Source organism: Anser cygnoides, chromosome 17, assembly GCF_040182565.1.
Source record: "Anser cygnoides isolate HZ-2024a breed goose chromosome 17, Taihu_goose_T2T_genome, whole genome shotgun sequence".
Taxonomy (NCBI): domain Eukaryota; kingdom Metazoa; phylum Chordata; class Aves; order Anseriformes; family Anatidae; genus Anser; species Anser cygnoides.
In genome coordinates this window covers 14,096,933-14,118,242 of record NC_089889.1, presented here as the reverse complement: position 1 = coordinate 14,118,242, position 21,310 = coordinate 14,096,933, and the positions used below count along the sequence as shown (strand labels likewise).

General features: G+C 64.1%; 3 protein-coding genes across 6 annotated transcripts; all 3 read left to right on the top strand.

Annotated features, from left to right (window-relative positions):
* The first annotated feature begins 320 nt into the window (after positions 1 to 320).
* Positions 321 to 5,990, top strand: CASTOR1 (cytosolic arginine sensor for mTORC1 subunit 1). Of its 2 annotated transcripts, none has more exons than XM_066978978.1 (9): positions 321 to 527; positions 681 to 751; positions 3,271 to 3,464; positions 3,595 to 3,727; positions 3,934 to 4,057; positions 4,493 to 4,606; positions 4,700 to 4,782; positions 5,006 to 5,114; positions 5,200 to 5,990. In XM_066978978.1, exons 1-9 carry the CDS (start codon positions 415 to 417, stop codon positions 5,474 to 5,476), a joined length of 1,218 nt encoding a protein of 405 aa, XP_066835079.1. In that variant the 5' UTR covers positions 321 to 414; the 3' UTR covers positions 5,477 to 5,990. The 2 variants fall into 2 exon arrangements, with proteins under 2 accessions (XP_066835079.1, XP_047910798.1); XM_048054841.2 differs by having other exon boundaries at positions 325 to 527; positions 5,006 to 5,100; positions 5,191 to 5,400.
* Positions 5,991 to 9,337: 3,347 nt separating this feature from the next.
* LOC125181091 (cardiotrophin-2-like) lies at positions 9,338 to 12,303 on the top strand. The gene is made up of 3 exons (XM_048054807.2): positions 9,338 to 9,631; positions 10,532 to 10,659; positions 10,793 to 12,303. The coding sequence occupies exons 1-3, from the start codon at positions 9,595 to 9,597 to the stop codon at positions 11,270 to 11,272; spliced, it is 645 nt and encodes a 214-aa protein (XP_047910764.1). The 5' UTR covers positions 9,338 to 9,594; the 3' UTR covers positions 11,273 to 12,303.
* A 5,395-nt stretch (positions 12,304 to 17,698) lies between these two features.
* Positions 17,699 to 21,152, top strand: LIF (LIF interleukin 6 family cytokine). 3 transcript variants are annotated; one of them, XM_048054830.2, is made up of 3 exons: positions 17,699 to 17,858; positions 19,355 to 19,533; positions 19,689 to 21,152. In XM_048054830.2, the coding sequence occupies exons 1-3, from the start codon at positions 17,840 to 17,842 to the stop codon at positions 20,124 to 20,126; spliced, it is 636 nt and encodes a 211-aa protein (XP_047910787.2). In that variant the 5' UTR covers positions 17,699 to 17,839; the 3' UTR covers positions 20,127 to 21,152. The 3 variants fall into 3 exon arrangements, with proteins under 3 accessions (XP_047910787.2, XP_047910786.2, XP_047910785.2); XM_048054829.2 differs by lacking the exon at positions 17,699 to 17,858 and adding an exon at positions 17,880 to 18,499; XM_048054828.2 differs by lacking the exon at positions 17,699 to 17,858 and adding an exon at positions 19,161 to 19,248.
* The last annotated feature ends 158 nt before the right edge of the window (positions 21,153 to 21,310 follow it).

The following is a 21,310-nucleotide window of genomic DNA, read 5'->3' as shown; positions in this document are numbered from 1 at the left end:
CTCTATCCCACGGCCTCCCAGGGCTCTGCTTTCCGCGCACAAAATGGAGCCCAAGCGGCTTCTCCCTCCCCGCGATTCCTGCAGGCGGGAGTTCTGCAAAAACCTCAGCTCCCCCCCCCCCCCCCTTTCAAAACCCCTTTTCCCCTGAAGAAGCGGCTGCGGGGAAGCGCCCGGCAGCGTTGCTGGAGCCCCCCCTCCGCCCGGGTACGGTGCAAGCCCCGCGTCAGGCCCGGTGCCCCCCGGAAAGCTCCGCGCAGCGGGCGGCGGGGCGGGGCGCGGCCGGGGGCCGGGGAGGGGCGAGGCGGGGCCGGGGCGGGGCGGCCGCGGGACCCCTCCCGCTGCTCCGAGCGGCCGCGGGGCGCGCTTGGAGCGGCCCCGGCCCCGGCCCCGGCCCCGGCCCCGGCCCCGGCCGCCATGGACCTGCACATCCTGGAGCACCGGGTGCGGGTGCTGAGCCTGGCGCGCCGCGGGCTCTGGCTCTACACCCACCCGCTGCTCAAGCTGCTCTTCCTGCCCCAGCGCTGCAGGTACCGGCCTCCCCCCTTCCTCACCCTCCTCTTCATCCTCCCCGTCCTCCCGTGCTCGCGGCGGTGCCGTGCGGGGGGGAGGGAGGGCGCGCCCCGCTCCCCCCTTCCCCGGAGCCACGCGCGGGTCGGGCAGCGGCAGTTTGTGCCCCATAGGTGCAAGTTCTTCAGCCTGACGGAGACCCCTGAGGACTACACCATCATGCTGGACGAGGAGGGCTTCAAAGGTACCTGGCACTGCAGCAATGAGTTGTGGCCGTTCTCAGCCCAGACCGGCACAGCACAGCGACTCTCGGAGCTCACCACGGGCAGCGAGCCGTGGCTTGTGTCAGGGATGCCCTGGCTTGCCCCACTGAGACTCTCTCAGCTTGCCTGCCTTGGCGCTACCAACTGCCTCGGAGACGCGGCCGTGCCTCCACATGCTTGGATGAGGCTGGGGTATGGGTGGGGAAAGGCTCCTGTGAGGAGCCCTGCGCCTGCCAAGCCCGAGCATGGGGCACAAACCTCCCGGGACACAAGGGAAGGGCTGCGGGCAGCACCCAGGGCTCCCTGCCTGCACGGGGTGCTGCTGGCAGAGCTGCCAATGTCCTTCCATGGCTGCTCCACTGCTGTCCCCCTGCCTGGTGAGGGCTGGGACTGGCCACCACCGTGGTGGAACAGGGCCAATTCCCCACCCATGTGGCTGAGCCCGGCCTTGGGGGACCAGGGGTGCTTCTGGGGGTACTGGGGATGCTGCCCAGCACCAGTATCCCAGCGTCGGGGCGTCCTGGAGTCTTTGAGCCCTTCTGGGCTGGTCCCCTCCCTGGGAGGTGTCACAGCACGATGTCCCCATCCCGAGAGCCTGTGTGTGCCATTCTGCAGCCTTACCACCAGACCTGCCCTGACAGGCCGTGCTGGTAGGACAGATCCTGTCCCAAGCCTCCCGCACCCAGACCTCCCCGGCTGGGCCTTATCTCCCTGGATGTGCCCCAAGGAACAAGGGTCAGCGGTCCGGCAGCACGGGGCGATCGCTGGCTGGATCCAGCCCAGCTCCCCCCAGCCCTTTTGCTGGGAGCCAGGCTCTCTCCTGAAGAGCTGGGGCCGTTCCCCCCATGTATTGTATTTTATTTTTTTTTCGGTGCCTGCGGACAAACGCTCCTCGATCCCGTGGGGCAGGCGGGAAGCGGCGAACAATGGTGCAGCGAGTCGGCCGCCCCGCTGCTCGGCGCCGGGCTGGGGGGCTGCCAGCGCCCTGTGGGGGCACAGGGGGGACACCCCCCCAGCCTTGTTTTAATTTCTGGGCTGGGGGTTGGATTAAGCCCTGGGGCCAGCCGAGGCATCGGGACAGTGGTGTTTGGGGACCCCCGTGCAGTCGCAGCCTCCCCCGTGGCCCCCGGTTCCTGCCGGTGTTGAAAAGCGATTAAGCGGGGACGCGGCAGTGCGGTCCCTGGCCCTGGCCCTGGGAACGAGCAGGGGCTGTTCTGGTGCTTCCTGCGCAGGAACAGGAGGCTGCCAACACCCGCCAAGGCCCTGGGCTTCGGACCTCCGGATCCGGCCTCGCCCCATGGCTCACGCCTCCCTCACTGCTGCGATGAGTCCTGCGGCCTCAGCTCAGTGCCACGGGCCTCCCTGCCTCGCCTGGGCAAGGGGACGATGAGGTTTGGGGGTGTCAGGCTCCCCCCTGACCCTGCACCTCCCGGGGAATTGGGATGCCGGGATCGGGACGTGTCCTGGCCTGGGGCAGCTGCGGGAGGAGCACGGGTGCCGGAGGAAGAGCACGGCCCCGATCCGGCCCTTCCTGGGGAGCGGGTGTGGGGCAGGAAGGAACCGGCCGGCACGCTCGCTCCCTGCCAACAAAAGCAGCGTTTCTGGGGAGGCAACCCTGGCCCCCGGCCAGCGTGGGCTCGGCCCCAGGGACACGGCTCATTGGAGCCGGGTGGCCACGCGGCTGGGGTGGCACGGGGCGGTGGCATGGTGGGGTGGCCGTTCTGCGTCTCCTCCGGTGCCCCTGACCCGTCCCTGCTGAGCATCCTGGCACGGCTCAAGCTCCCTGCTGGGCTGGCGGCTCCTGGGGGCTGGAGGATCCAGGGGGAGATGTGGGCAGCCCCAGGGGCCTGGCTTTGGGGTGCTGCACCCCTTTGTGCACAGCCCAGATGGTGCAGGAGGAACGCGTCCCGGGCTTGGAGCGTTTGTCCCTGCAAGTCCCCAAAAATATAGCAATTCCAGCTCTGTGAGTGCGGCTGATCCTGCCCTCACTGCGTGGCATCCCGAGGACCCTGCAGGCTTCCCGGTGACAATGTCAGGGCATCGCTTGTTTTGCAGTTGCGCCGTGACTCAGTTTCCCCATGGTCCAGCACCCGGTGTCACGGGACCCCATGGTGCCCTTGCAGCAGGGACCCACGCTGCAGGTGGCTGCGTCACGCCCCGTTGAGCGGAGACAGCCCCTGCGGTGCCCTGGGCGAGATGTCATTGCTGTCCCCAGGCTGAGTGTGGCCCCATGGCAGCCCCCGCCAAGTCCCCTCCTGTGTCCCTGAGCCTGTCCCGCTGGGTGCCTGCCCCCTCCTGTGCCCACGCTCCCTCCCTGGTGGCTGCCAGCCTGCACGAGGATGGGCTGGGGACAGGGGACCCGCTGTCCCCACTCGCTGCTCCTAGTGCAGGTCGTGCCACAGCGACAGCACCGCCAGCAGGGTCGGGAACACCAATGCGGCCCCACTGCTGCGACAGCCCTGCCCCAGCGCCGTGCCTCAGTTTCCCCTTTCCCTCGCAGAGCTGCCGCCCTCCGAGTTCATGCAGGTGGCGGACTCGACGTGGCTGGTGCTCAGCGTCGTCTCCAACGGCCGGGCGCCCTCCGGCTGCCAGGCCACCGGCGTCACCAAGATTGCCCGGTCGGTCATCGCGCCGCTGGCCGAGCACCACGTCTCGGTGCTGATGCTCTCCACCTACCAGACCGACTTCGTCCTGGTGAGCCCGGGGTGGGAACAGGGATGGTGCCGCGTGGCCCTGGCAGCTCCGTGGTTGCTGGCGGGGACCCGGCTGTCCCCAGCTGGCTGCGGGGCTTGCTCCGGTGTCGGTGACGCTGCGACACTGCCAGGTGCGGGAGAGGGACCTGCCTGTGGTCATCCACACGCTGGCTGGGGAGTTCGACATCTACAAGGAAGAGAATGGCGAGTCCATCCCCGTCACCTGCGACGATGCCAGCAACGGCTTCCTTAAGCCCAAGGCGGGTGAGTGGCAAGGGGACTTCTCCAAGGGTGACCTCGTCCCCGGGGTCACCTGGTGCCCGCAGGGATGCTCCAGCTGCCGGAGGTCCCCCCGCGTGTTGGGGACCCCCGGGGCCACCACCCAGCGGGACGTGGGGCTGCGGTGGCCACGGGGTGGCACTGCGGTGCTGTCCCCGAGTGTGGCGGTGACGGGTGGCTGTGCCCCGCAGCCACCAGCCCCACGCTGCACCCCGTGCAGAGCCCCCAGAACCGCTTCTGCATCCTGACCGTGGCACCCGACACGCTGCCCGCCATCGCCACCATGCTCATCGACGTCCTCTTCTACTCCCACAGGTGGGTGACAAGGGTGGGGACATCGGTGGTGGTCCCTCAGCTGGGTGTCGCCCCCCTACACCTCGCTCCCTGCCGCTTTTCAAGCTCTGGGTGCATTTTGCAAAGTGTTTTTTGCTCCCTCGAGCATGCCACCCGTGGGTGCTGCATGTCCTGCTGCCACTCCTGGGAACTGGAGCCCCCAAGTCCCGGTGCCACTGTGCTGAGGGACAAGCCACATATTTCAGCAAAGCAAAGGGGGGCGGTTCAGAGGTGGCTGAGATGTGCCAGAGAACATTTTGATGTGCATGGGAACATTTTGGGAACAGCCTTTCCTTGTGGGACCGTCCCCTCCAGAGTCACCACGGCGCTCTGCAAATTCCCCCAAACGCGCTCTTTTTGTGTCCCGCTGACGGTGGGACACAAACCCGTGCCCGGCTCATCCCGCTCTTCCCTCAGCCCCCCCAAGGAGCCCAGTGCTGGTGGCCAGGACCTCGACTCCATCACCTTCTTTGCCTTCTCGCTCATCGAGGGCTACATCTCCATCGTGATGGACGCGGAGACCCAGAAGCGGTAGGTGCTGGTGCTGGGCCCCAGTGCCCAAACTTTTGGGGGCGGCTGGGTGGGTTGGGGGTGTTCCTGCACTCAGAGCCCCCCCTTTTGCAGGTTCCCCAGTGACCTGCTGCTGACCAGCTCCAGCGGGGAGCTGTGGCGGATGGTGAGGATCGGCGGGCAGCCCCTGGGCTTCGGTGAGTGTGGGCGCCGTGCGCGTCCCCTGCCCCGTGGGGGTGCAGGGATTTGGGCCCCCTCCCCTGCAGCTCAGCACCCATCCCGTCCCCACCCAGCATGGGAGCCCCCCCTGCTGCCACACCCGTGTCCCCTCCTAGTGCTTTCCTTTGGTGTCCCCTGCCACCTGGTGGCTCCCCATCGCGGTGACCCTGGTGTCACCGCGGGACACCTTGCCTCCCCCAGATGAGTGCGGCATCGTGGCGCAGATCGCCGAGCCGCTGGCTGCCGTCGACATTTCGGCGTACTACATCAGCACCTTCAACTTCGACCATGCCTTGGTGAGCCCTCCCCGGCACGGGGCATGTGGCACCGCGGGCAGGAGGGTCCCGGTGTCCCCAGCGGGGCTAACGGGACATTTGTCCCCGCAGGTCCCTGAGGAGGGCATCATCGAGGTCATCCAGCTGCTGCAGAAGCGCCAGGAGAGCGGCAGATAGCGGCCAGCTGTCCCCGTGCCGGCTGTCCCCATGCCGTCCAGTGGCCCCTGGGGACCCGCGCGGTGTCCCCACAGGCTCCTCCTGCCCAGGGCTGTCCCCAGCCCTGTCGCTGTTTTTCATTTCTAAGCCTTCCCCCCCCGGTGCTGGGCAGAGCCTGGGGGGCGCAGCGTCGCTCCCTGCACGCCGGGGACGCGGGGGGGACGCGGTGGCACTGCTGTGACAGTATTACGTCCACGCCGCTGTGAATCCCCGCGGGAGAGGCTGAAGGGCAGCGCCGTGCCCTCCTCTGCCTCAGGTCCCTTCCTGGCTTTCTTAGGGTGGGGGGAGTGGCAGATTTGGGGAATTTGAGTGGTGGTGAGGAGAGGAGGTGTGGGGGGGATGCGTGCCCCAGAGCGGTGATGTGCCACAGCCCTGCTGGAGGTGACAGCGTGGGGCTGGCAGGACGCGGGACCCTGGGTGTCTGTGCGGGGTGGTGGCTGTGATGCTCTGCACCTTTTCTGGGGGGTTCTGGACCCGTCCCGCTCAGGGGATCTCCCCAAACCTTCCAGTGCTGAGAGCAGGGGCTGAAGGAGGTGGCCAGGGCAGCATTTCAGCCCTGTGTCTCCTCCGGGGTGGCCCCGACCCCTGCCAGGCCATCGTGTATTGGGGGGTCGGGACAGTGACACCCCAGCTCCTTCCAAGCTGTATTTTTACACACTTTTAAATGTCAATAAAAGTCCTATTTTTTGTTGGTTTGGGGTGTTTTTGTTAGTTTGTTTGTTTTTCAGAGTACACCATGGCCACAGCTGGGGCTGGCCCAGAACCTGTCCCCACTGCTGGTGGCACTCCTGTCCCCACCATAGGGTGACCTGTGCCCGGGGCTGGCCTGCAGCTTGGCGTTGTAGGCAGGGAAAAAGGGTCTGGGACATGGGGTCAGGGCTGGGGCGTTTCTGCAGCCTCGTTAGTGGCCATGGCTGTAACGAGGTGGCTCTCGCCTGGGGGCTGTGTGGCCTCCGGGTGCCCCCCGCATGCCCTGGGGCTGCGCCTGGTCAACGCGCGGGGCTCGGCGGGAGCGCAAGCACGGCGGAAACATCCTGGGGGCTTCTTCCAGCGGGGAGCCAGAGCAAGCGAAAAGGCACAGGGGAGCAAAACCACGTCTGCTCCCGTCCCCTCAAAGCCTTCCAGGCTCGGGGACAGGACGGGACGGGACGGGGCAGGTGGGCGGTGGCCTCAGCCTGCTCTCACGCCACCCGCCTTGGTGGGACCCCGGGCCCACATCGAAGGGGACGGGGACGGGGACGAGGTCGGGGCAGTCCCGTGACGTGTTTTGGGCAGGAAGTCGCACCAGACAGTCGCCACCAGCCCTGGCATCGCCGCCGTGAATAGCAGCGGGGTTCCTCGCGGGCACTGGTGTGCACGGGAGCAGACCCGGGCTCCCCGCACATCCCCCCTGCGTCCCCATGTGCGTTGGCAAGCCCTCGGCTTCCTGCAGATCCTCGGGTGCTTTCTTTCCTGTCTCGCTCTCTTTTCCAGAGTCATGAGACATCAGTGACGTGCGCCCCAGAGATGAAGAAATTACTGTCAGCCAGTGTGGTCACACGCGCTATTTTCGGCCCCGTTGGGTATTGCACATCCCTGCACAATGTCCCCAAGGGCTGCCAGCCGTCGGTGCTGGTGACCGCGCCGTCCCTCTGCCGTGGTCTGCGGGGACCCTGTGCAAAGCCCTGGGTTTGGAAAGGGGCAGGGCGGAGGTACCGGGGTGCCCCAAGCAGGACCGCTTCGCCTGGTGGGTCCTGTGCTGGCAGCGTGCACCCTGCGGGACCATGGGTCCTGGATGGATGGATAGATGGATGGATGGATGGACGGATGGACAGATGGACAGATGGACAGATAGATGGATGGATGGATGGACAGATGGACAGATAGATGGATGGATGGATGGATGGACGGACGGACGGATGGATAGACGGACGGATGGAGAGGTAGATGGATGGATGGGGGGATTTATCTGTAGTTGGATGGACAAATGGATGGATGGATGGATGGACGGATGGACAGATGGATGGGTAGATCAATGGACAGCAATATGTATGTGGATGGATGAATGTGTGCAGGGAAGGACAGATAGGTGGATGGGTGGACAGATGGAGGGATGTAAAAGTGGACGGGTGGGTGGACAGGAGGATGTACATGTGGAAGGACAGATGAATGCATGGATAGGTGGACAGGTGGAGGGATGTGCAGGTGGGTAGATGAATCTGGAGGAATGAACAGGTTGATGGACAGATAGCTGTGTGGACAACTGGACCGATGGGTGGACAGGCCGATGGGTGACTGGCCATCTGACTAGATGGATGGATGGACAAACTGGCTCAGTCCTGCAGGCGTTTCTTCTGGAGAGAGGGGCATTCTGGCTCCTCTGTCCCTCCAGAGCTGCCCTACGCACAGCCCCCAGCTCGCGTGAGCACGGCCCAGCCTGGCCAGCAGCACCCACGGGTGTCCCCAGGCAGGGGGACACCCTGAGGAGGAGGAAGAGAAGGAGGAGGAGGAGGAAGAGTCAGCAGCACCACCCTGTGTCCTGCAGCAGGGAGTTCTGCAGGTTGGGGGCAGCTGGGGTGGGGGGGAATTTGGGGAAAAGAAAACATTTCGTCTTCTGGAAGTGAGTCACTGCTGCGCTCTTCCGCTCGCAAGGAGATGTTATTTCTGGTGTGGCCTCCCCTTGCCCAAGCCACCCCATCTGAAACAGCAAATTCTGCCTCGGGCAGCTTCCTGTGCTTACAGAGCAGGGCACTGCGGCCCTGCACGGCTTCGTGGTGCCCCAAAGTTCCCGTTCTGGGGCTGAAACCCATGAGAAGGGGAACAATTCACCCTGATTTTGGGTTGCAAAGTGTGCATTCTGCATGCTTTGGGTCAGTATGGCAGAGGGTGGCACAAAGCTGATGGAGCACTGAGTTGGGGGGGGGGGGGGGTCATGTCCTTGTCTGTTGTTTTCCCAAAGTTTGGAGCCCCATAAGAAGAAGATCTCCAGGTCTGGTGCATGGCACCATGTGGCACCACCCCAGCTGGGCGGATTCACTGGGAATTTACGAGTCTTCACAAAAGCTGATGGATTACAATGAAAATAAAACCTAATAAAAATACATTAATTTTTATGGGGTCGTTGCTGGCATCCTCCCACGCCCTACTGCAAGGCGAGAGCAGCTCAGGGTGCTGGGGGCTTGGCACCGGGCGCTTCCAGCAGTGCTGGGGCTGTACCCGTGCCGGGCTTCCTCCTGCTGACCTCGGCCTTTGGGCAGTGCCCGCAGCCCCGGCGCTGCCGCTGACCCCGCCGATTGCATTTCCTTCCCCGCCGGAGGCTCAGCGCCGGCTGCTGCAGGCGGTTTAGCAAGGGAAACGGATCTGTCCCGCCTGCCTCACCCTTGTCTCATTCCCCCGCCAGCGCTGGTTCCTTACACAGTGGCACCCATGGGTGCTGGTGTCCCCTTGTCACCATCATTAGCATCTCTGGCTTTAGCATCACCCTGGCTTTGGGTGCTGGGGGTGTCCTGGGGTCCTCCCCGCTCCCCATCGCCCACCCTGGGCCAAGGCACGGGAGACTCACGCCCTGGGGAGAGCAGATAGACAGACAGACACACAGACGGCATCTCCTGGAGCATCCCCATCCATCCCAGGGCGTATTTTCAGCTATGGCCCCACCACAGCCCATGCCCTGGGCATGGCACAGTTTGGTGACACCCCAGCGCCGGCCTGCGGTCAGAGCCGTTCACACCTCCACCAGAGGTGCGAGCCGGGGGTGGCGAGGTGCCAGCCTCCAGCAGCACCCATGGGTGCGGGGCTGTGGTGCCACCCTTCCCCCCTCCTGCTGCAGCATCGTGGGGCTCAGATGTGGGGCGAGCATCACCTGCCCCGGCCCCAGAGCTGACACTGATGCTGCCAACGGCCTCTGTCGTCCGCATTTCGGTTTCGGAGGCTGTTTTTCAGTTTAACGAATGCCAGCTGAGCGCAGAGAGACGACAGTGACTCAATGTGGCGCTTTCCTAAGAAGCCCCATGCTGTGCCCCGGGCATCCGGCTCGCCCTGTGCAGGGGCTGGACCCGCGAGGACTCCCTCGAGGAACTTAATCGAAGAACAAAACCATCGTCCGACCGGCCTCATTTCCTCCCCCCCTCCCCGGCCCGGCTCACCCCGCTCATTGGCCCCCAAGTCATCACTTCACTTCTCCATTTCTTTACGTTGGGCCTGGGTGCCTCCTTCGGAGGTGGTGGCTAATCGGGGCACGTTAAAAGGCGAGCTTCCCCCTCGCCGACCAGTAAGGAAGTCGCTCGCGCGCCCTGCAGCACCGCTCCCCGGCACCCGGACATGCGGCGCCACGCGCGGCCCCTGGGCGTGCTGGCAGGTAGGCTGCGTCCCGCAACTGCCCTCTCGCTCGCACACCGCTCCGGGAGGGCCCTGATGCTTCCCCCCGCCCGTGGGCACGCCGATGGGGGCCACTCCCCCAGCCCCTGGAACCCACCCGGGGCTCCGCGGGCACCTTTGCGGAAGAAGGGGTGCCGGGAGGGGGCAGGCGGGGGGATGTGGTTTGGGGTTGATGCGGGGAGCAGGGGCAGGTGGCAGAGGGACAGGGTCACCCCGGTTGGCTGGCGTGTCCCCTGAGCCCCCAAACCCCCGCTGGGGAGGGCTGGGCACTGGGTGCTGCTCCGGTGCTGAACTCACGTGGCTGCGGTGACAGCGGGGCCGGAGCAGCACCCACTGGGACTGAGGGGACAGGCCCAGGGGTGCCACCACTGTCCCCAGTCTGCAGTGGCCCCGCATTGGCCTGCACTGACAGGGAGCTGCCTGGGCAACTGCCGGGGCCAGAAGGAGCTGTCTGCACTCCTTAATGCCTCGAGGACACTTTCTTCCTCCTCTTCCTCCTCCTAATACTCTTCCTAACACTCCTTTTCCTCCTCCTCTTTCTCTTTGTCCTCTTCATCCTTGTCCTCCTCATCCTTGTCTTCCTCCTCCTCATTGTCCTCCTCCTCATGCCGAAGGCCCTGGCAGCTCCCAGCAGCTGGCTCCCGGCACGGTGGCTGCCCTGTCCCTGTGGCAGGACCGGGCACCTTGTCACCATACCCGAGACGTGCAGTCCTCTGCTCCAGGCCTGGTGCCAGGGTGATGGGCACACGGGACAGATGTTCTTGTCATGGATGCTCCCACCTCTCCCTGCTCCCCATCCCCACCCCGCATGTCGCCATGTCCCATTGCTCCTCAGCGAGAGGCGCCCCATCTCCACCATCTCCCTCCTCTTCCTCCCCAGCCGTGGCCAAGGGACTCTTCCTCCTCTGGGCTGTGCCAGCGCGGAGCACGCAGCCCCCGACCCTGCAGCAGATCCACGCACTGGTGCGGCACATGGCCGAGGACGCGCGGGAGCTCTTCCTCTTCTACGTGAGTGACACCTCGCCAGGGCTGGCGACGGCAGGAAAAGGGGGCGAAAGCCCCCCTTAGTGTGTCGGCGGGGGGGGTGGGCTCGCCACCGCCACCGAGCCCCCGCCGACTCCCTTGCCTTTCCCATGGGCAGGAGCAGGACCAGCGCCTGGCCTTCAGCTGGCTGTGCCGCACCAACGCCTCGCTGGAGTGGCTGCGGGGGACGGTGGTGATGGGGACCGGGGGGCTGCGGGCACTGCACGGGGCCATGGCCCACATGGACCGGGCGCTGCAGGGAATCACCCAGCACCAGCGCGACCTCAACCCCCCCGGGGCCCCCATCCTGCGCCGCCTCGACAGCACCCGCCTGAAGGTGCGGGGCCTCCTCAGCAACCTGGAGGGCGTCCTCCACGCCCATGGCATCGTCCCCACCGTCCCCACCCTGCCCCGGCTGCCGGCGGCCACCAGAGTCTTCCAGCAGAAGGTGGAGGGGTGCCGGATCCTCTGGAGCTACGCACGCTTCACGGAGCAGCTCAGCGCCCAGCTGGAGGAGCGAGGGCTGCGGGCACGCCGGGAGGAGCAGAGGCAGCAGCGGCGAGGCCGGCGGCGAAGCCGGCGGCCAGCAAGGTCCTAGGGAGCCCCTGCCACCCCCGCTGCTCTCACCCGAGCTGTCCCCAGCACCCTGGGGCTTGTGGTTGGATGCGGAGAGCCTGGTGCGTGGCTGGCACTGGCACAGACGTCCCCCAGGTGCCACCGCATGTGGAGGCCGGCACCGGCCAGCGGGGTCACTCTGGGTTGGTGACGTCCCACGTTGCCAGCCCTGCCTGATTTTCCAGTGATTCAATGGGTCTGGTGACATGTCCTGACTAAGGGGCCGCTCGCACGGCACCCGCACGCCCGGCGCAGGCAGGGTGCAGCCCCAGACCGACAGTGGCCACTTGTGCCACCGGCATGTCACCTGCGTGTCACCCCCTGCCTGCCTCTCGAGGGGTTCGCTGAACCCGGAGAGCATCTGGGGGAGGTTTTTCTTGTGCCTGGTGTGCCCATCAGCCTGGCGTCCCCGTGAGCTTGGTGTCCCCATGAGCCTGGAGGCCCCATGAGCCTGGTGTCCCCGTGCACTCAGTGTCCCTGCAAGCTTGGTGGCCTTACACCCTCAGTGTCCTCGCGAGCGCAGTGTCCCTGTGCTCATCCCTGCACGCCTGGTGTCCGTGCGCCTATCCCTGTGCCTCATGTCCCTGCATTGTGTCCCCACGCCCTCAGCATCCCTGTGCCCACCCCTGTGCCCTCGGTGTCCCCAGAGTCCCCAAGCCCCTTGGCAAGCCCTGCCTGTGCTGGGCATGGGCTGGGGCTGTGGCCCCGCACTGTGCGGGTGGGCACCAGCCCCCAGTAACTTATAGTGACAGTGGTGCAGCTCCCCTATTTATTAAAGCCATCGGTTTAATTTAATACGTCCCTGATCTGGGGAGAAATATTTAAGGATACATTTTTTAATATATAAATATATATATCTATTTTTGTTATTTTTTTGTACTGTGTTAAACTGTAAATGTAACAATGTTTTATTTATGAATCTAAATATTATTTTGTACTGGGAGAAGGGCACCAGGCCACCCTGGCCAGGTGGTGCCCCCTTATTTTTATATCACAGCAGACGGAAATAAAGCATTGACCTCGGCCTGTGGGCCGCTGCCTCTGACCTGGCATCTGTGTGTCTGGATGTCCAGGTGTCCGGGTGTCCATGTGTCTGGGTGCATGTGCCTCTCCCAGTCCTGAGAAAAGCCCGCGGGGTTTGCTGTGCACAGGAACCGACTCATTCTGCGAGTGTTTCTGGGGCTTTTCGGGGCTGCGGGGTCTGGTGCTGCCAGGAATTCTCCTGAGCGCGGTGACGTGCTGGGGGCACAGCGAAAACTGAACGAATTCAGAAACTGATTAGCAATAACCTGAAAGGAAAGTGGGGCCACAGGAGGCCGGGGGGACAAAGTGGCCTCGGAGGCAAGGCTGGAGGGAAACTGCACAGCATGGAGGACGATGTGGGATGTGGCGTGGCGTGGTGTGTGGCACGGGATGGGATGAGAGCACAGTATGGTGTGTGTGGCATGTGGCATGGGGTGGCAGCACGACATGGCACATGGCACAGCATGGGATGTGGTGTGGGATGGGATGAGAGCAAGGTGTGGCATAGCATGGGATGCAGCGTGGCACCATGACACACGGCACAGCGTGAGATGACAACACAGTGTGGGACATGGCATGGGATGGGATGGGATGACAGCGTGGGGTGGCACATGGCATGGGATGACGGCATGGGGTGGCACATGGCATGGGATAGGTTGGGATGGGATGACAGCGTGGTGTGGCACGGCATGTGATGGCAGCAGGACGTGGCAGCATGGGAAGTGGCACGGCACGGTGTGGCACATGCTGTGGCATGAGATGGGATGACAGCATGGTGGGACTTGTGGCACGGCACGGTGTGGCACTCGGGACGTGCTGTGGCGTGGCACAAGGCACAGTGTGGGATGCGGCACAGCACGGCATGGCAGACGGCGTGGGACAGCATAGCACCAGCATAGTAGGGAATGAGGCACGTGGCGGTGTGGCACGTGGCACACGATGGCAGGTGGCACGGCACGGTGTGGCACAGCACGGCACACAGCAGTGCCTGGAGGGCGCGCGGCACGGCGCGGTGTGCCGCAGCACTGCCTGGCCCTGGCACCGCACCTGGCGTCGCCGTGCCGAGCGGCCCCGTCCCTGCCATGTGGCTGGGGACGTGGCGGGGGCCCGCTGCTACCAAGCACTGGCCCCGCTGAGTCAAAAATCCTAAGACCCGGTCATGTGGCACCGCGGAGTCACTCGTTCCTTGCCGTGTGCCCGTGCCCGTGCCTGGCCGTGCCGGCGGCACTGACTCAGTTGCAGGCTGCACCGCCACCGGGACGGCCACCACCGCCGTCTGGGGACCCTCCGGGGGGGACAATGTCACCATGAAGAGTCCTGGGCCGGCCCATGGTGCCACCTCCCGCCATCTGCCATCCACCCGCCGAGCCGCCCGAGAATTAGGCAGCTTGGATGGGCTTCAAGGGCGCAGGTGGGTGACCCCCCCCCCCCCCCCCCCGGGACCTGGGGACGCCGGCGGGGATGGGGGCGATGCTCATGGCAGCATCAGCCCCTCAGTGCTCAGGGGGAGCAGGATCTGGCACCCAGCCCTCTGCCCAAACCCAGGGCTGCAGGACTCGGGAAATGATGGAAAACCTCCTTGCGAAGGAGCTCTTGGGGACGCCCCTGCAGGTGGGGGCGAGGTGTGGGGTGGCGGCATGACACCGAACCCGTGTCCCCAGTATCCCCATCACCCCGACCTCTCACAGGTTGGGGCTCCTGCAAAACGCGGTGGTGGCTCCATGGGCAGCGCTCGGAAGAGTGACCCCATGGTGGGGACCAGTCCTGGTCACTGTCCCTAAGGGCGCTTCTCATTGTCCCCAAATCCATGGGGACCATCAGCCTGGCTGGGATGGTGGCAAGCAGCAGGGTGCCCACCCATGGGGGTGACACCGGTGGGGTGGCCCTCGTGGGGTGACACCCGTGGGGGGTGGCATTGGTGGGGCACAGGGACCCGAGCACAGAAAGGTCCCTCCATGAGTCAAAGGGGAATTCGTCCTCTGCCGTTATTCAGCCCGGGCTTCCCCGGCACAGGGGTGCTGCCTTACTCACAACTTACTCAGCCCCCCCGGCACCCAGCACCCAGCACCAGCCGGACCCCCCCCCCCCTCCCCAGGGGGCTGCATCTGCTGCTGGCATCCCCGTCTGTCCCCCAGTGGGGACAGCGTGGGACGAGGACGTCGGGGCTGCTGGGACCCCGATGGCTCGGGTGGGATGGGGATGGGGATGGAGGGGTGGTAACGGATGGGGATGGGGCAGGAGCGGGTTGGGAAGCGCTGCCTGTGTCCCCGTGTCCCCGTGCCCCCGTGTCCCGTGTCCCGTGGCGGTGACAGCCGCGGACAGCAGAGAGCACTGTTCAGCAGGGCAGCGCCTGCCGCAGCCTCGCCTGCCAAACCCAGCCCCAAGAAGCCCCAATTTGGGGCCCTGGCCCTACACGTGGGATCATTCAGCCCCGTGCCCCACCTCTCCGCCCCCCCCCCCTCCAGCACCCAGCCACATTTTAGGGCCAATTCCCCCGACCCCCCCCCCCCCTTCCCCATCACCCCCCCAAAAATCCCAGCCGTCGCGTGGGAGCGGGGCCACCATCCCCGGCCGAGATGCCGATAGGATTGTGTCACTGCCCGCCGCCGAGCACGTTCCCATTCCCTCTTTTGGGCTTTTTCCGAGTGCATCATCCCCGGGGTGGGTGGGCGTCCGCCGGGACCCCCTGCCCGGGTCACCTCCCCTCGCTCGGGGCGCAGAGGGGGCGTCGGGGCGGCCGCAGCCCCACTGCCGCAGAAGCCGCTGGAAAAGCCGAATTTCCTGGATGCCGTCAGAAATCTGCCCCGGCTGTGCCTGCAGATGGGGTGGGGGCAGGTTTTCCTGTAGGGGAACCTATGGGGGAGCCTATATAACAAATATATTGCATGGGATTAAACATAACAGCTCAGCCCAGCTCCCCGCTCCCATCTTCTGCAGCTCAGGTGCTGGGAAAGTCCCATTTTTCTTCGTGGGTCATTTCCCTGATTTCCTCCTTCTTTTTTAATTATTTTGGCCAGAGAACCTGGGGGTGATTCAGGAGCTGGGGGGCATGGGGATGACCGAGCTCGTCTCCCCCCGCACCCACGTGCAGCCGGGAGCCGGGAGCTCCCCGCAGGTGAATCAGCCCCAGCCGCACAGCACCGCATCCCCAGGGGCCAGATCCTGCAGAGAAATTCAGGGAAAGGGCAGGAAACGGCAGAGCTGGGGCTTGCGACAGCCCCACCCCCAGATTTCCCTACTGCTGTTAACGAAGAAACGCCGGTTTCCCAGCTAATTAAGTGGTACAGATAATTAAGAATGAATTTATCCATGAGATGCTGCTCGCTGCACACCAGCATGAGCCTTGAGCGAGGCTGCAGGGCTGTGACGAGTCTCGTCCTCCCCATCCCTTGCACCTCCCTTTAACCCCATCCATTTTTGCAGCCCCTTTGCCCCCTCCCTCCCCCCCCCCGAGTCTTCCCCCAGCATCCCAGTAAGGCTAAACTGGGATTTCACTGGTGTAGCACCAGCACAAACGCCCGCCCTCGAGCCCTGGCTCGCCCTCCTTGCCTTACTGATGGGGAAACTGAGGCAGACAGTGGCTACGTGACGCCGAGGGTGACACCGGATCCAGCGGCCGGTGCTGCCCGAGCCCCTGAGTCACCGCGCTGCCCTGCCCGTCTCGGGGAGGGGGAACCCCGCGCCGAGCCCCCACGGCCGCTTGGGCTTGTGCAGCATGCCGGGGCCGGCGTGCTGGTGCCCCGATAAATCAGCAGCACCGAGTCACCTGCGGCCACTCGGAGCCGGAGCTTCGCGTGGACGGATGGCTCTCGTGGCAAAAATCCTGGGTATATATATATATATATGTATATATATATTTGAAATCCTGTTTTGGGGGGTGGGGGGGGATATTTTTGGGAAGTTATCTTCTTTTTATTATTTTTTGGGGATTGCTCTAAGACATGTTGCCTAGGGGTGCTCTTCTGCCTTGGGGGCTGCACCGAGCATCGCTGGAGCCATGACCGTGATGCTGTGCACGCCACACGTGGCACCAACAGCAGCAGCATCCCTAGCACACAGCGATTTGGGGACAAGCAGACACGGCAGGATGGACTCCCAAGGGTGCTGGTGCTGAGGCTCTCCCCTGACCCGCTCAACACCCAGCACTACTGGGATGTCCCCATGTCCCCCGGCATGTCCCCCTGTGCCGCGGGGGGCAGCAGGGTGGCTGCAGGCTGTTGTGTCACCGTTCCTCGACTGTCACCCCAGCAGGTTTCACGCTGCCAGCGCAAACAGAGCACAAACTTGCTAAACCTGATTAAAAGTTTCAGCTTGGCGTGCCCCCAGAGAAGAAAAAAATATACACGGAGCGAGCGAGAAACATGAAAGCGCCTTTAACCTGCTTCGAGCCCAGACCAGGGAGCGAGCGGCCCCGTAGCATCCTGGGGAGAGGGAGCTGCGGGATGGGGTCCCCCCACGGGTGGACACGGACACGGGTGGCACAGGGACACGGGTGGCACAGGGACACGGGTGGCACAGGGACACGAGTGGCACACCGACACGGGCGCTGGCACCCTCCCCAGCGGCGTGCGGGGCCGACGCAAGGGTTAACCCCGGGGGCCGGGCTGGCTGTTCCCGCCGGGTGGGTTTGTCTTTTATCCCAGTGGAAAAAGAATTCAAAAAAAAACAAACAAAAAAAATTAAAACCTACTTTTTCCTTTTTTTTTTTTTTTCCTTTTTCTTTCCCCAACGCCCTTTGCGCCAGGGGTGCATGTGCTCCACTCGCAGCCGCTCCCCCAAAAACGGACGGACCACTGCTGGACCGGGGATGCTGATGGCACCGCATCCACCGCCCGACCCGGGGGGGGGTGGGGGGGCACCACTGCCTTCCACCTCCACCCCAAAAAAAAAAAAAAAAAGAAAGAAAAATCTTTTTTTTCTTCTTTTTCTTTTCTTTTCTTCTTTTTTTCGGGGAGGGTTGTTTTTTTGCACGCTTTTCCTGGGGCTGAGCCTGGCTGCCCTGTGGGGAAGCACCGGCCCGGGGGGGTCCGGGGGTGAAAGTGCTTGTGGAAATATGAGTCACGGCGCGAGCGCGCAGCACCGCGCGTCGAGGCGAGTGCCGGTGGCCGCCCCCCGCCGCCGACCCCGCGACGCCCATGGGACCCACGCGCTCGGGTGCCGCACTCGGGTGCTTTGTTTTTTCCCCACCGAGCCGCCCGCCACTCCCCCCGTAAACCGCCCCCCCTCAGCCCGTGCGTGAAAAAAAACCGCAATCCCGGTGACATCAACTTTATCAGAAGTTTATTTCTAAGAATCATTCACGATTTCCAAAGCCCCTTTACTTCCTGATTTACAGTTTAAATAGAAGTAGTGATAGTCTTTCTCTGTTTCTCCCTCCTCGCCCCCCCCCTCCCCTTTCTTACAACACAGGCTCACTGGAGGACCGGTATATAAACCCAGAGAAGTCCCCCAGTATGAACATGAATTTCTGAAAACGTCCTCTGCCAACACCAATCTCTATTAAGTTGCTCCTGGGACACAGCTCACAATGAAGTTCATTCCAGCAGGTAAAAAAAAAAAAAAACAACAAAAAAAAAACCATCCTTGGCAAACCTCTCCCCTCCTCCTCTCCCCCTTCTCTCCCCTTCCCCACCCCTTTCTGATTTCGGTGATGTCCAAGCAAACAAACATGCGCCGCGCTGCGAAGCCCGCAGCCCTCCCGACGCGCCGCTTTCTCCGGGGTTAGCATCTCTGGGAATTGGCAGCGGGGAGCGAAATGCCTTTCTGGCGCTTTTCGGCCAACATCTGGCCACTTATATAACTCTAAATAATTCCAAAAAGCGCTGGGGTGTGGGGGGGGGAATCTTTTTTTTTTTTTTTTTCTTTTTTTTTTTTTTCCCCTGCTTTTCCTCCTTCTGGGTCCGCTGCTTAATTGGGAGCGAGGGAGGGCTGGGGAAGCTGCCAAGCGCGGGAGGGCTCGGGAGCGTGCGGCTCCGCGCCGGCCAGGGCAGCGCCAGCCCCGGGGCCCCGCACACGTGCACCCGGCCTCGCTCTGCCCGCCTGTGAAATGGGCACAAGGAGGAAAGCGGGCTGGGGGGCATGCCGGGGGGAACGGGGCCGTCGCCAGCCCTTTGGGGGCTCGGTCCCCTTCGTCCCCACGGTGCGTGGGACGGGAGCAGCGTCGGGCTGGGGATTGCGACACACCCAGGTAAGTCCTTTCCCATCTGGGCACGGGTGTAGCTGCAGGAGGGTAAATAAAGTGATTATTGTATTACCTGGGACCTGCGGCAACGTGGAGGCTCTTACAAGTGCGGACAGCTTCGGCGCTTGTCAGAGCCCGGGGACTTTGCTCGGCAGCAGCCCCGGGGCACCACGTGAGACCCGGTCCTCAGGGCGCGGGTCGGAGCCTGGCGGGGACCTCTGGGGTACCCTGTCCCTGGGAGCTTGGGACGGGTGACACCGAGCTCAGTGCCAGGGCTGGGGACACCCATCTCGGACGGCATCCAGCTTGGCTTGTCCTCCCGGCACAGGGGACACCCTCTTTGGGGGTGCCGAGGGGGCCGCAGCACCCCGCTGTCACCCCACTGGGGTGACCCAGAGGCTCAAGCGCTCGCTTGTTCCTCGTCCAGGGGTTTCCTGGCCGGCGGCTCCAGCAGCTGCGCGGCCACTCCCCGCCACGGCTGCGCCCACTTCGCAGACGGGGAAACTGAGGCAGCGCGGGGGCCGGGGGGGCCGGAGGCCGGCCCCGAGGCAGGTTTCCTTGCGGGAGCCCCTGCTGAGTCAGCCGGGGCCGGGGTGGGGCCTCGCTCCAGCAGCAGCCGAGGATAACGGGGAGGAAATCACTTTGCATATTTGATTAAACCCCACAGGTCGTCACCGGGGCCGGTTGCGAAATGTGGGAATGCCACGGGGCGCCCCGCGGGGACGGGAGGCGGGGGAGCCCCGGCCGGGGGGCAGGTGAGGGGCGTGGGGGCGGCGAAGCGGGGTGACCCTCGCCTCGTGGGGCCGGTGCCGGAGGGGGGGGTCCCGCAGGGTCACTGACGTCGCCTCTGTCCCCGCACAGGCGTCGTGCCCTTCGTGGCCCTGCTCCTGCTGCAGCGGAGGCCGGTGGCTGGCCGGGCGCTGCTGGTGAACGGCCCCGGCTGCCCCGGGAACAGCCTGTGCCGCGCCAACGTCCACGAGCAGACCCGCAAGCAGGTCGCGCTGCTCAACGCCACCGCCCAGGACCTCTTCAGCCTCTACGTAAGTGACACCAGCGGGGACGGAGCGTGGGGGGGGGGGGACACGGTGGGGTGGCCGAGCTGCGGCATGAGCCGGTGGCCGGGGGGGACACCAGGGGCTGTGGGGAGGCGTGAGGGCGGCTGGGTCCCCGGGGTGACGCTCGCCTCTCCCCCCAGCTGAAGTGCCAGGGCGAGCCGTTCAGCAGTGAGAGCGACAAGCTCTGCAGCCCCAGCGGCATCTTCTTCCCGGCCTTCCACGTCAACCGGACGAGCGAGAAGAAGGAGGTGATGGTGGCCATGTACAAGCTCTTCGCCTTCCTCAACGCCTCGCTGGGGAACATCACGCGTGACCAGGAGGAGCTCAACCCCACCGCCAAGGAGCTCCTCGACCGGCTCCACAACACCACCAAAACCACGCGGGGCCTCATCTCCAACCTCACCTGCCTCCTCTGCAAGAACTACAACGTCTTCCAGGTGGACGTGAGCTACGGGGAGAGCAGCAAGGGCAAGAGCACCTTCAAGAAGAAGCAGCAGGGCTGCCAGGTGCTCAGGAAGTACGTGCAGGTCATCGCCCAGGCGGCTCGCATCCTGCTACCTCATCTCAGCCCCGTGTGAGCCCCAGACCCAGCTCCTCTCGCCCCTGCGAAGCTAAGGACAGCAGAGGACACCTCCCCGCGCTGCCTTGTGCCCATTCCACAGCACAGCAGAGCAAGACCCCTAGAACTGCCTCCTCCTCACCTCTCACCTTCCTATTTATTACCTCCTGCCGATGCTGTGCCGGCCCCGGGTCCCCCCTGTACTTTAATTTATTTGCCCCTTTGCGGCGGCGCTTCCAGCACGGAGCAGAGCCACGGACCCTCCCATCCGCCCGAGGGCTGCAGGAGGGTGCAGGCACTGCACAGGGCAGCGGGGCCGGACTCTGTCCCCTGCACCCCGGCGTCCCCTGCACCCCAGCATCCCCTCCGCAGCACCACGGGGAAACGGGGTGTTCAGCCCCTAGGCTTGCAGCGCCTAGCAAATTTTGTGAAAAACGGAGAAAAGGCAACTCAATTCTGCCGGGTGGCCTCCGGGCCCGACCGAAAGCCCCCACTTCCACGGAGAAAGGGATCAGGGTCGGGGAGTGCAGGCCTCGCACCCCCTGCAGCGGTCAGGGCCATGGGGACGCGCTCCCGCCGCACGTTTTGGGGCTGGATCCCCCCGAAATGGGGCCGAACTGGGGGCACTGCGGTGGCCAGGGCTGGGTCCCGCCACCCGGGACGAGGCCACCCTCTGGGGACGGAGCCAGTGGCCACGACACCAGGGAGCGTCCCACTGCTTCGGGAAAGCACTGCTCTCACAGGAAGGGCTTCGGGCGCCTCTGAATGTACTGCTGGCCCGGCCCAGGGCTGGGTTTTGCACGGATGGGGTTTTGGGGCTGGCATGGGGACGCAGGGACGGACCCCGGGGCCGGGCTGCCAAGGGTATTTATTGGCACGGTGGAAAGCCTCGTGTGCGTCGAGCGCTCAGACCTGACTTTTAATAATAATAATAATAATAATAATAATTAATAAGATTTGTGGTAATATATATATATAGAATTTTATTTAAATATTTATTTTTTTATACTTTATTGTTTTCTTTTTTAAATAAAACGAGAGAAACAGATTGCCTTCAGCTCCTCTTTGCTTAACACTGCCTCATCAAACACCACTGCGGCTCCAATTCTCCCCCAAAATGCCCTCAGGGCTGCCCCAGAGACCCCCCCGAGCACCGCCGAGGGCTGGGGGTCGCCGTCCCCTGCCCCCTTGCTCCTGTTTCCC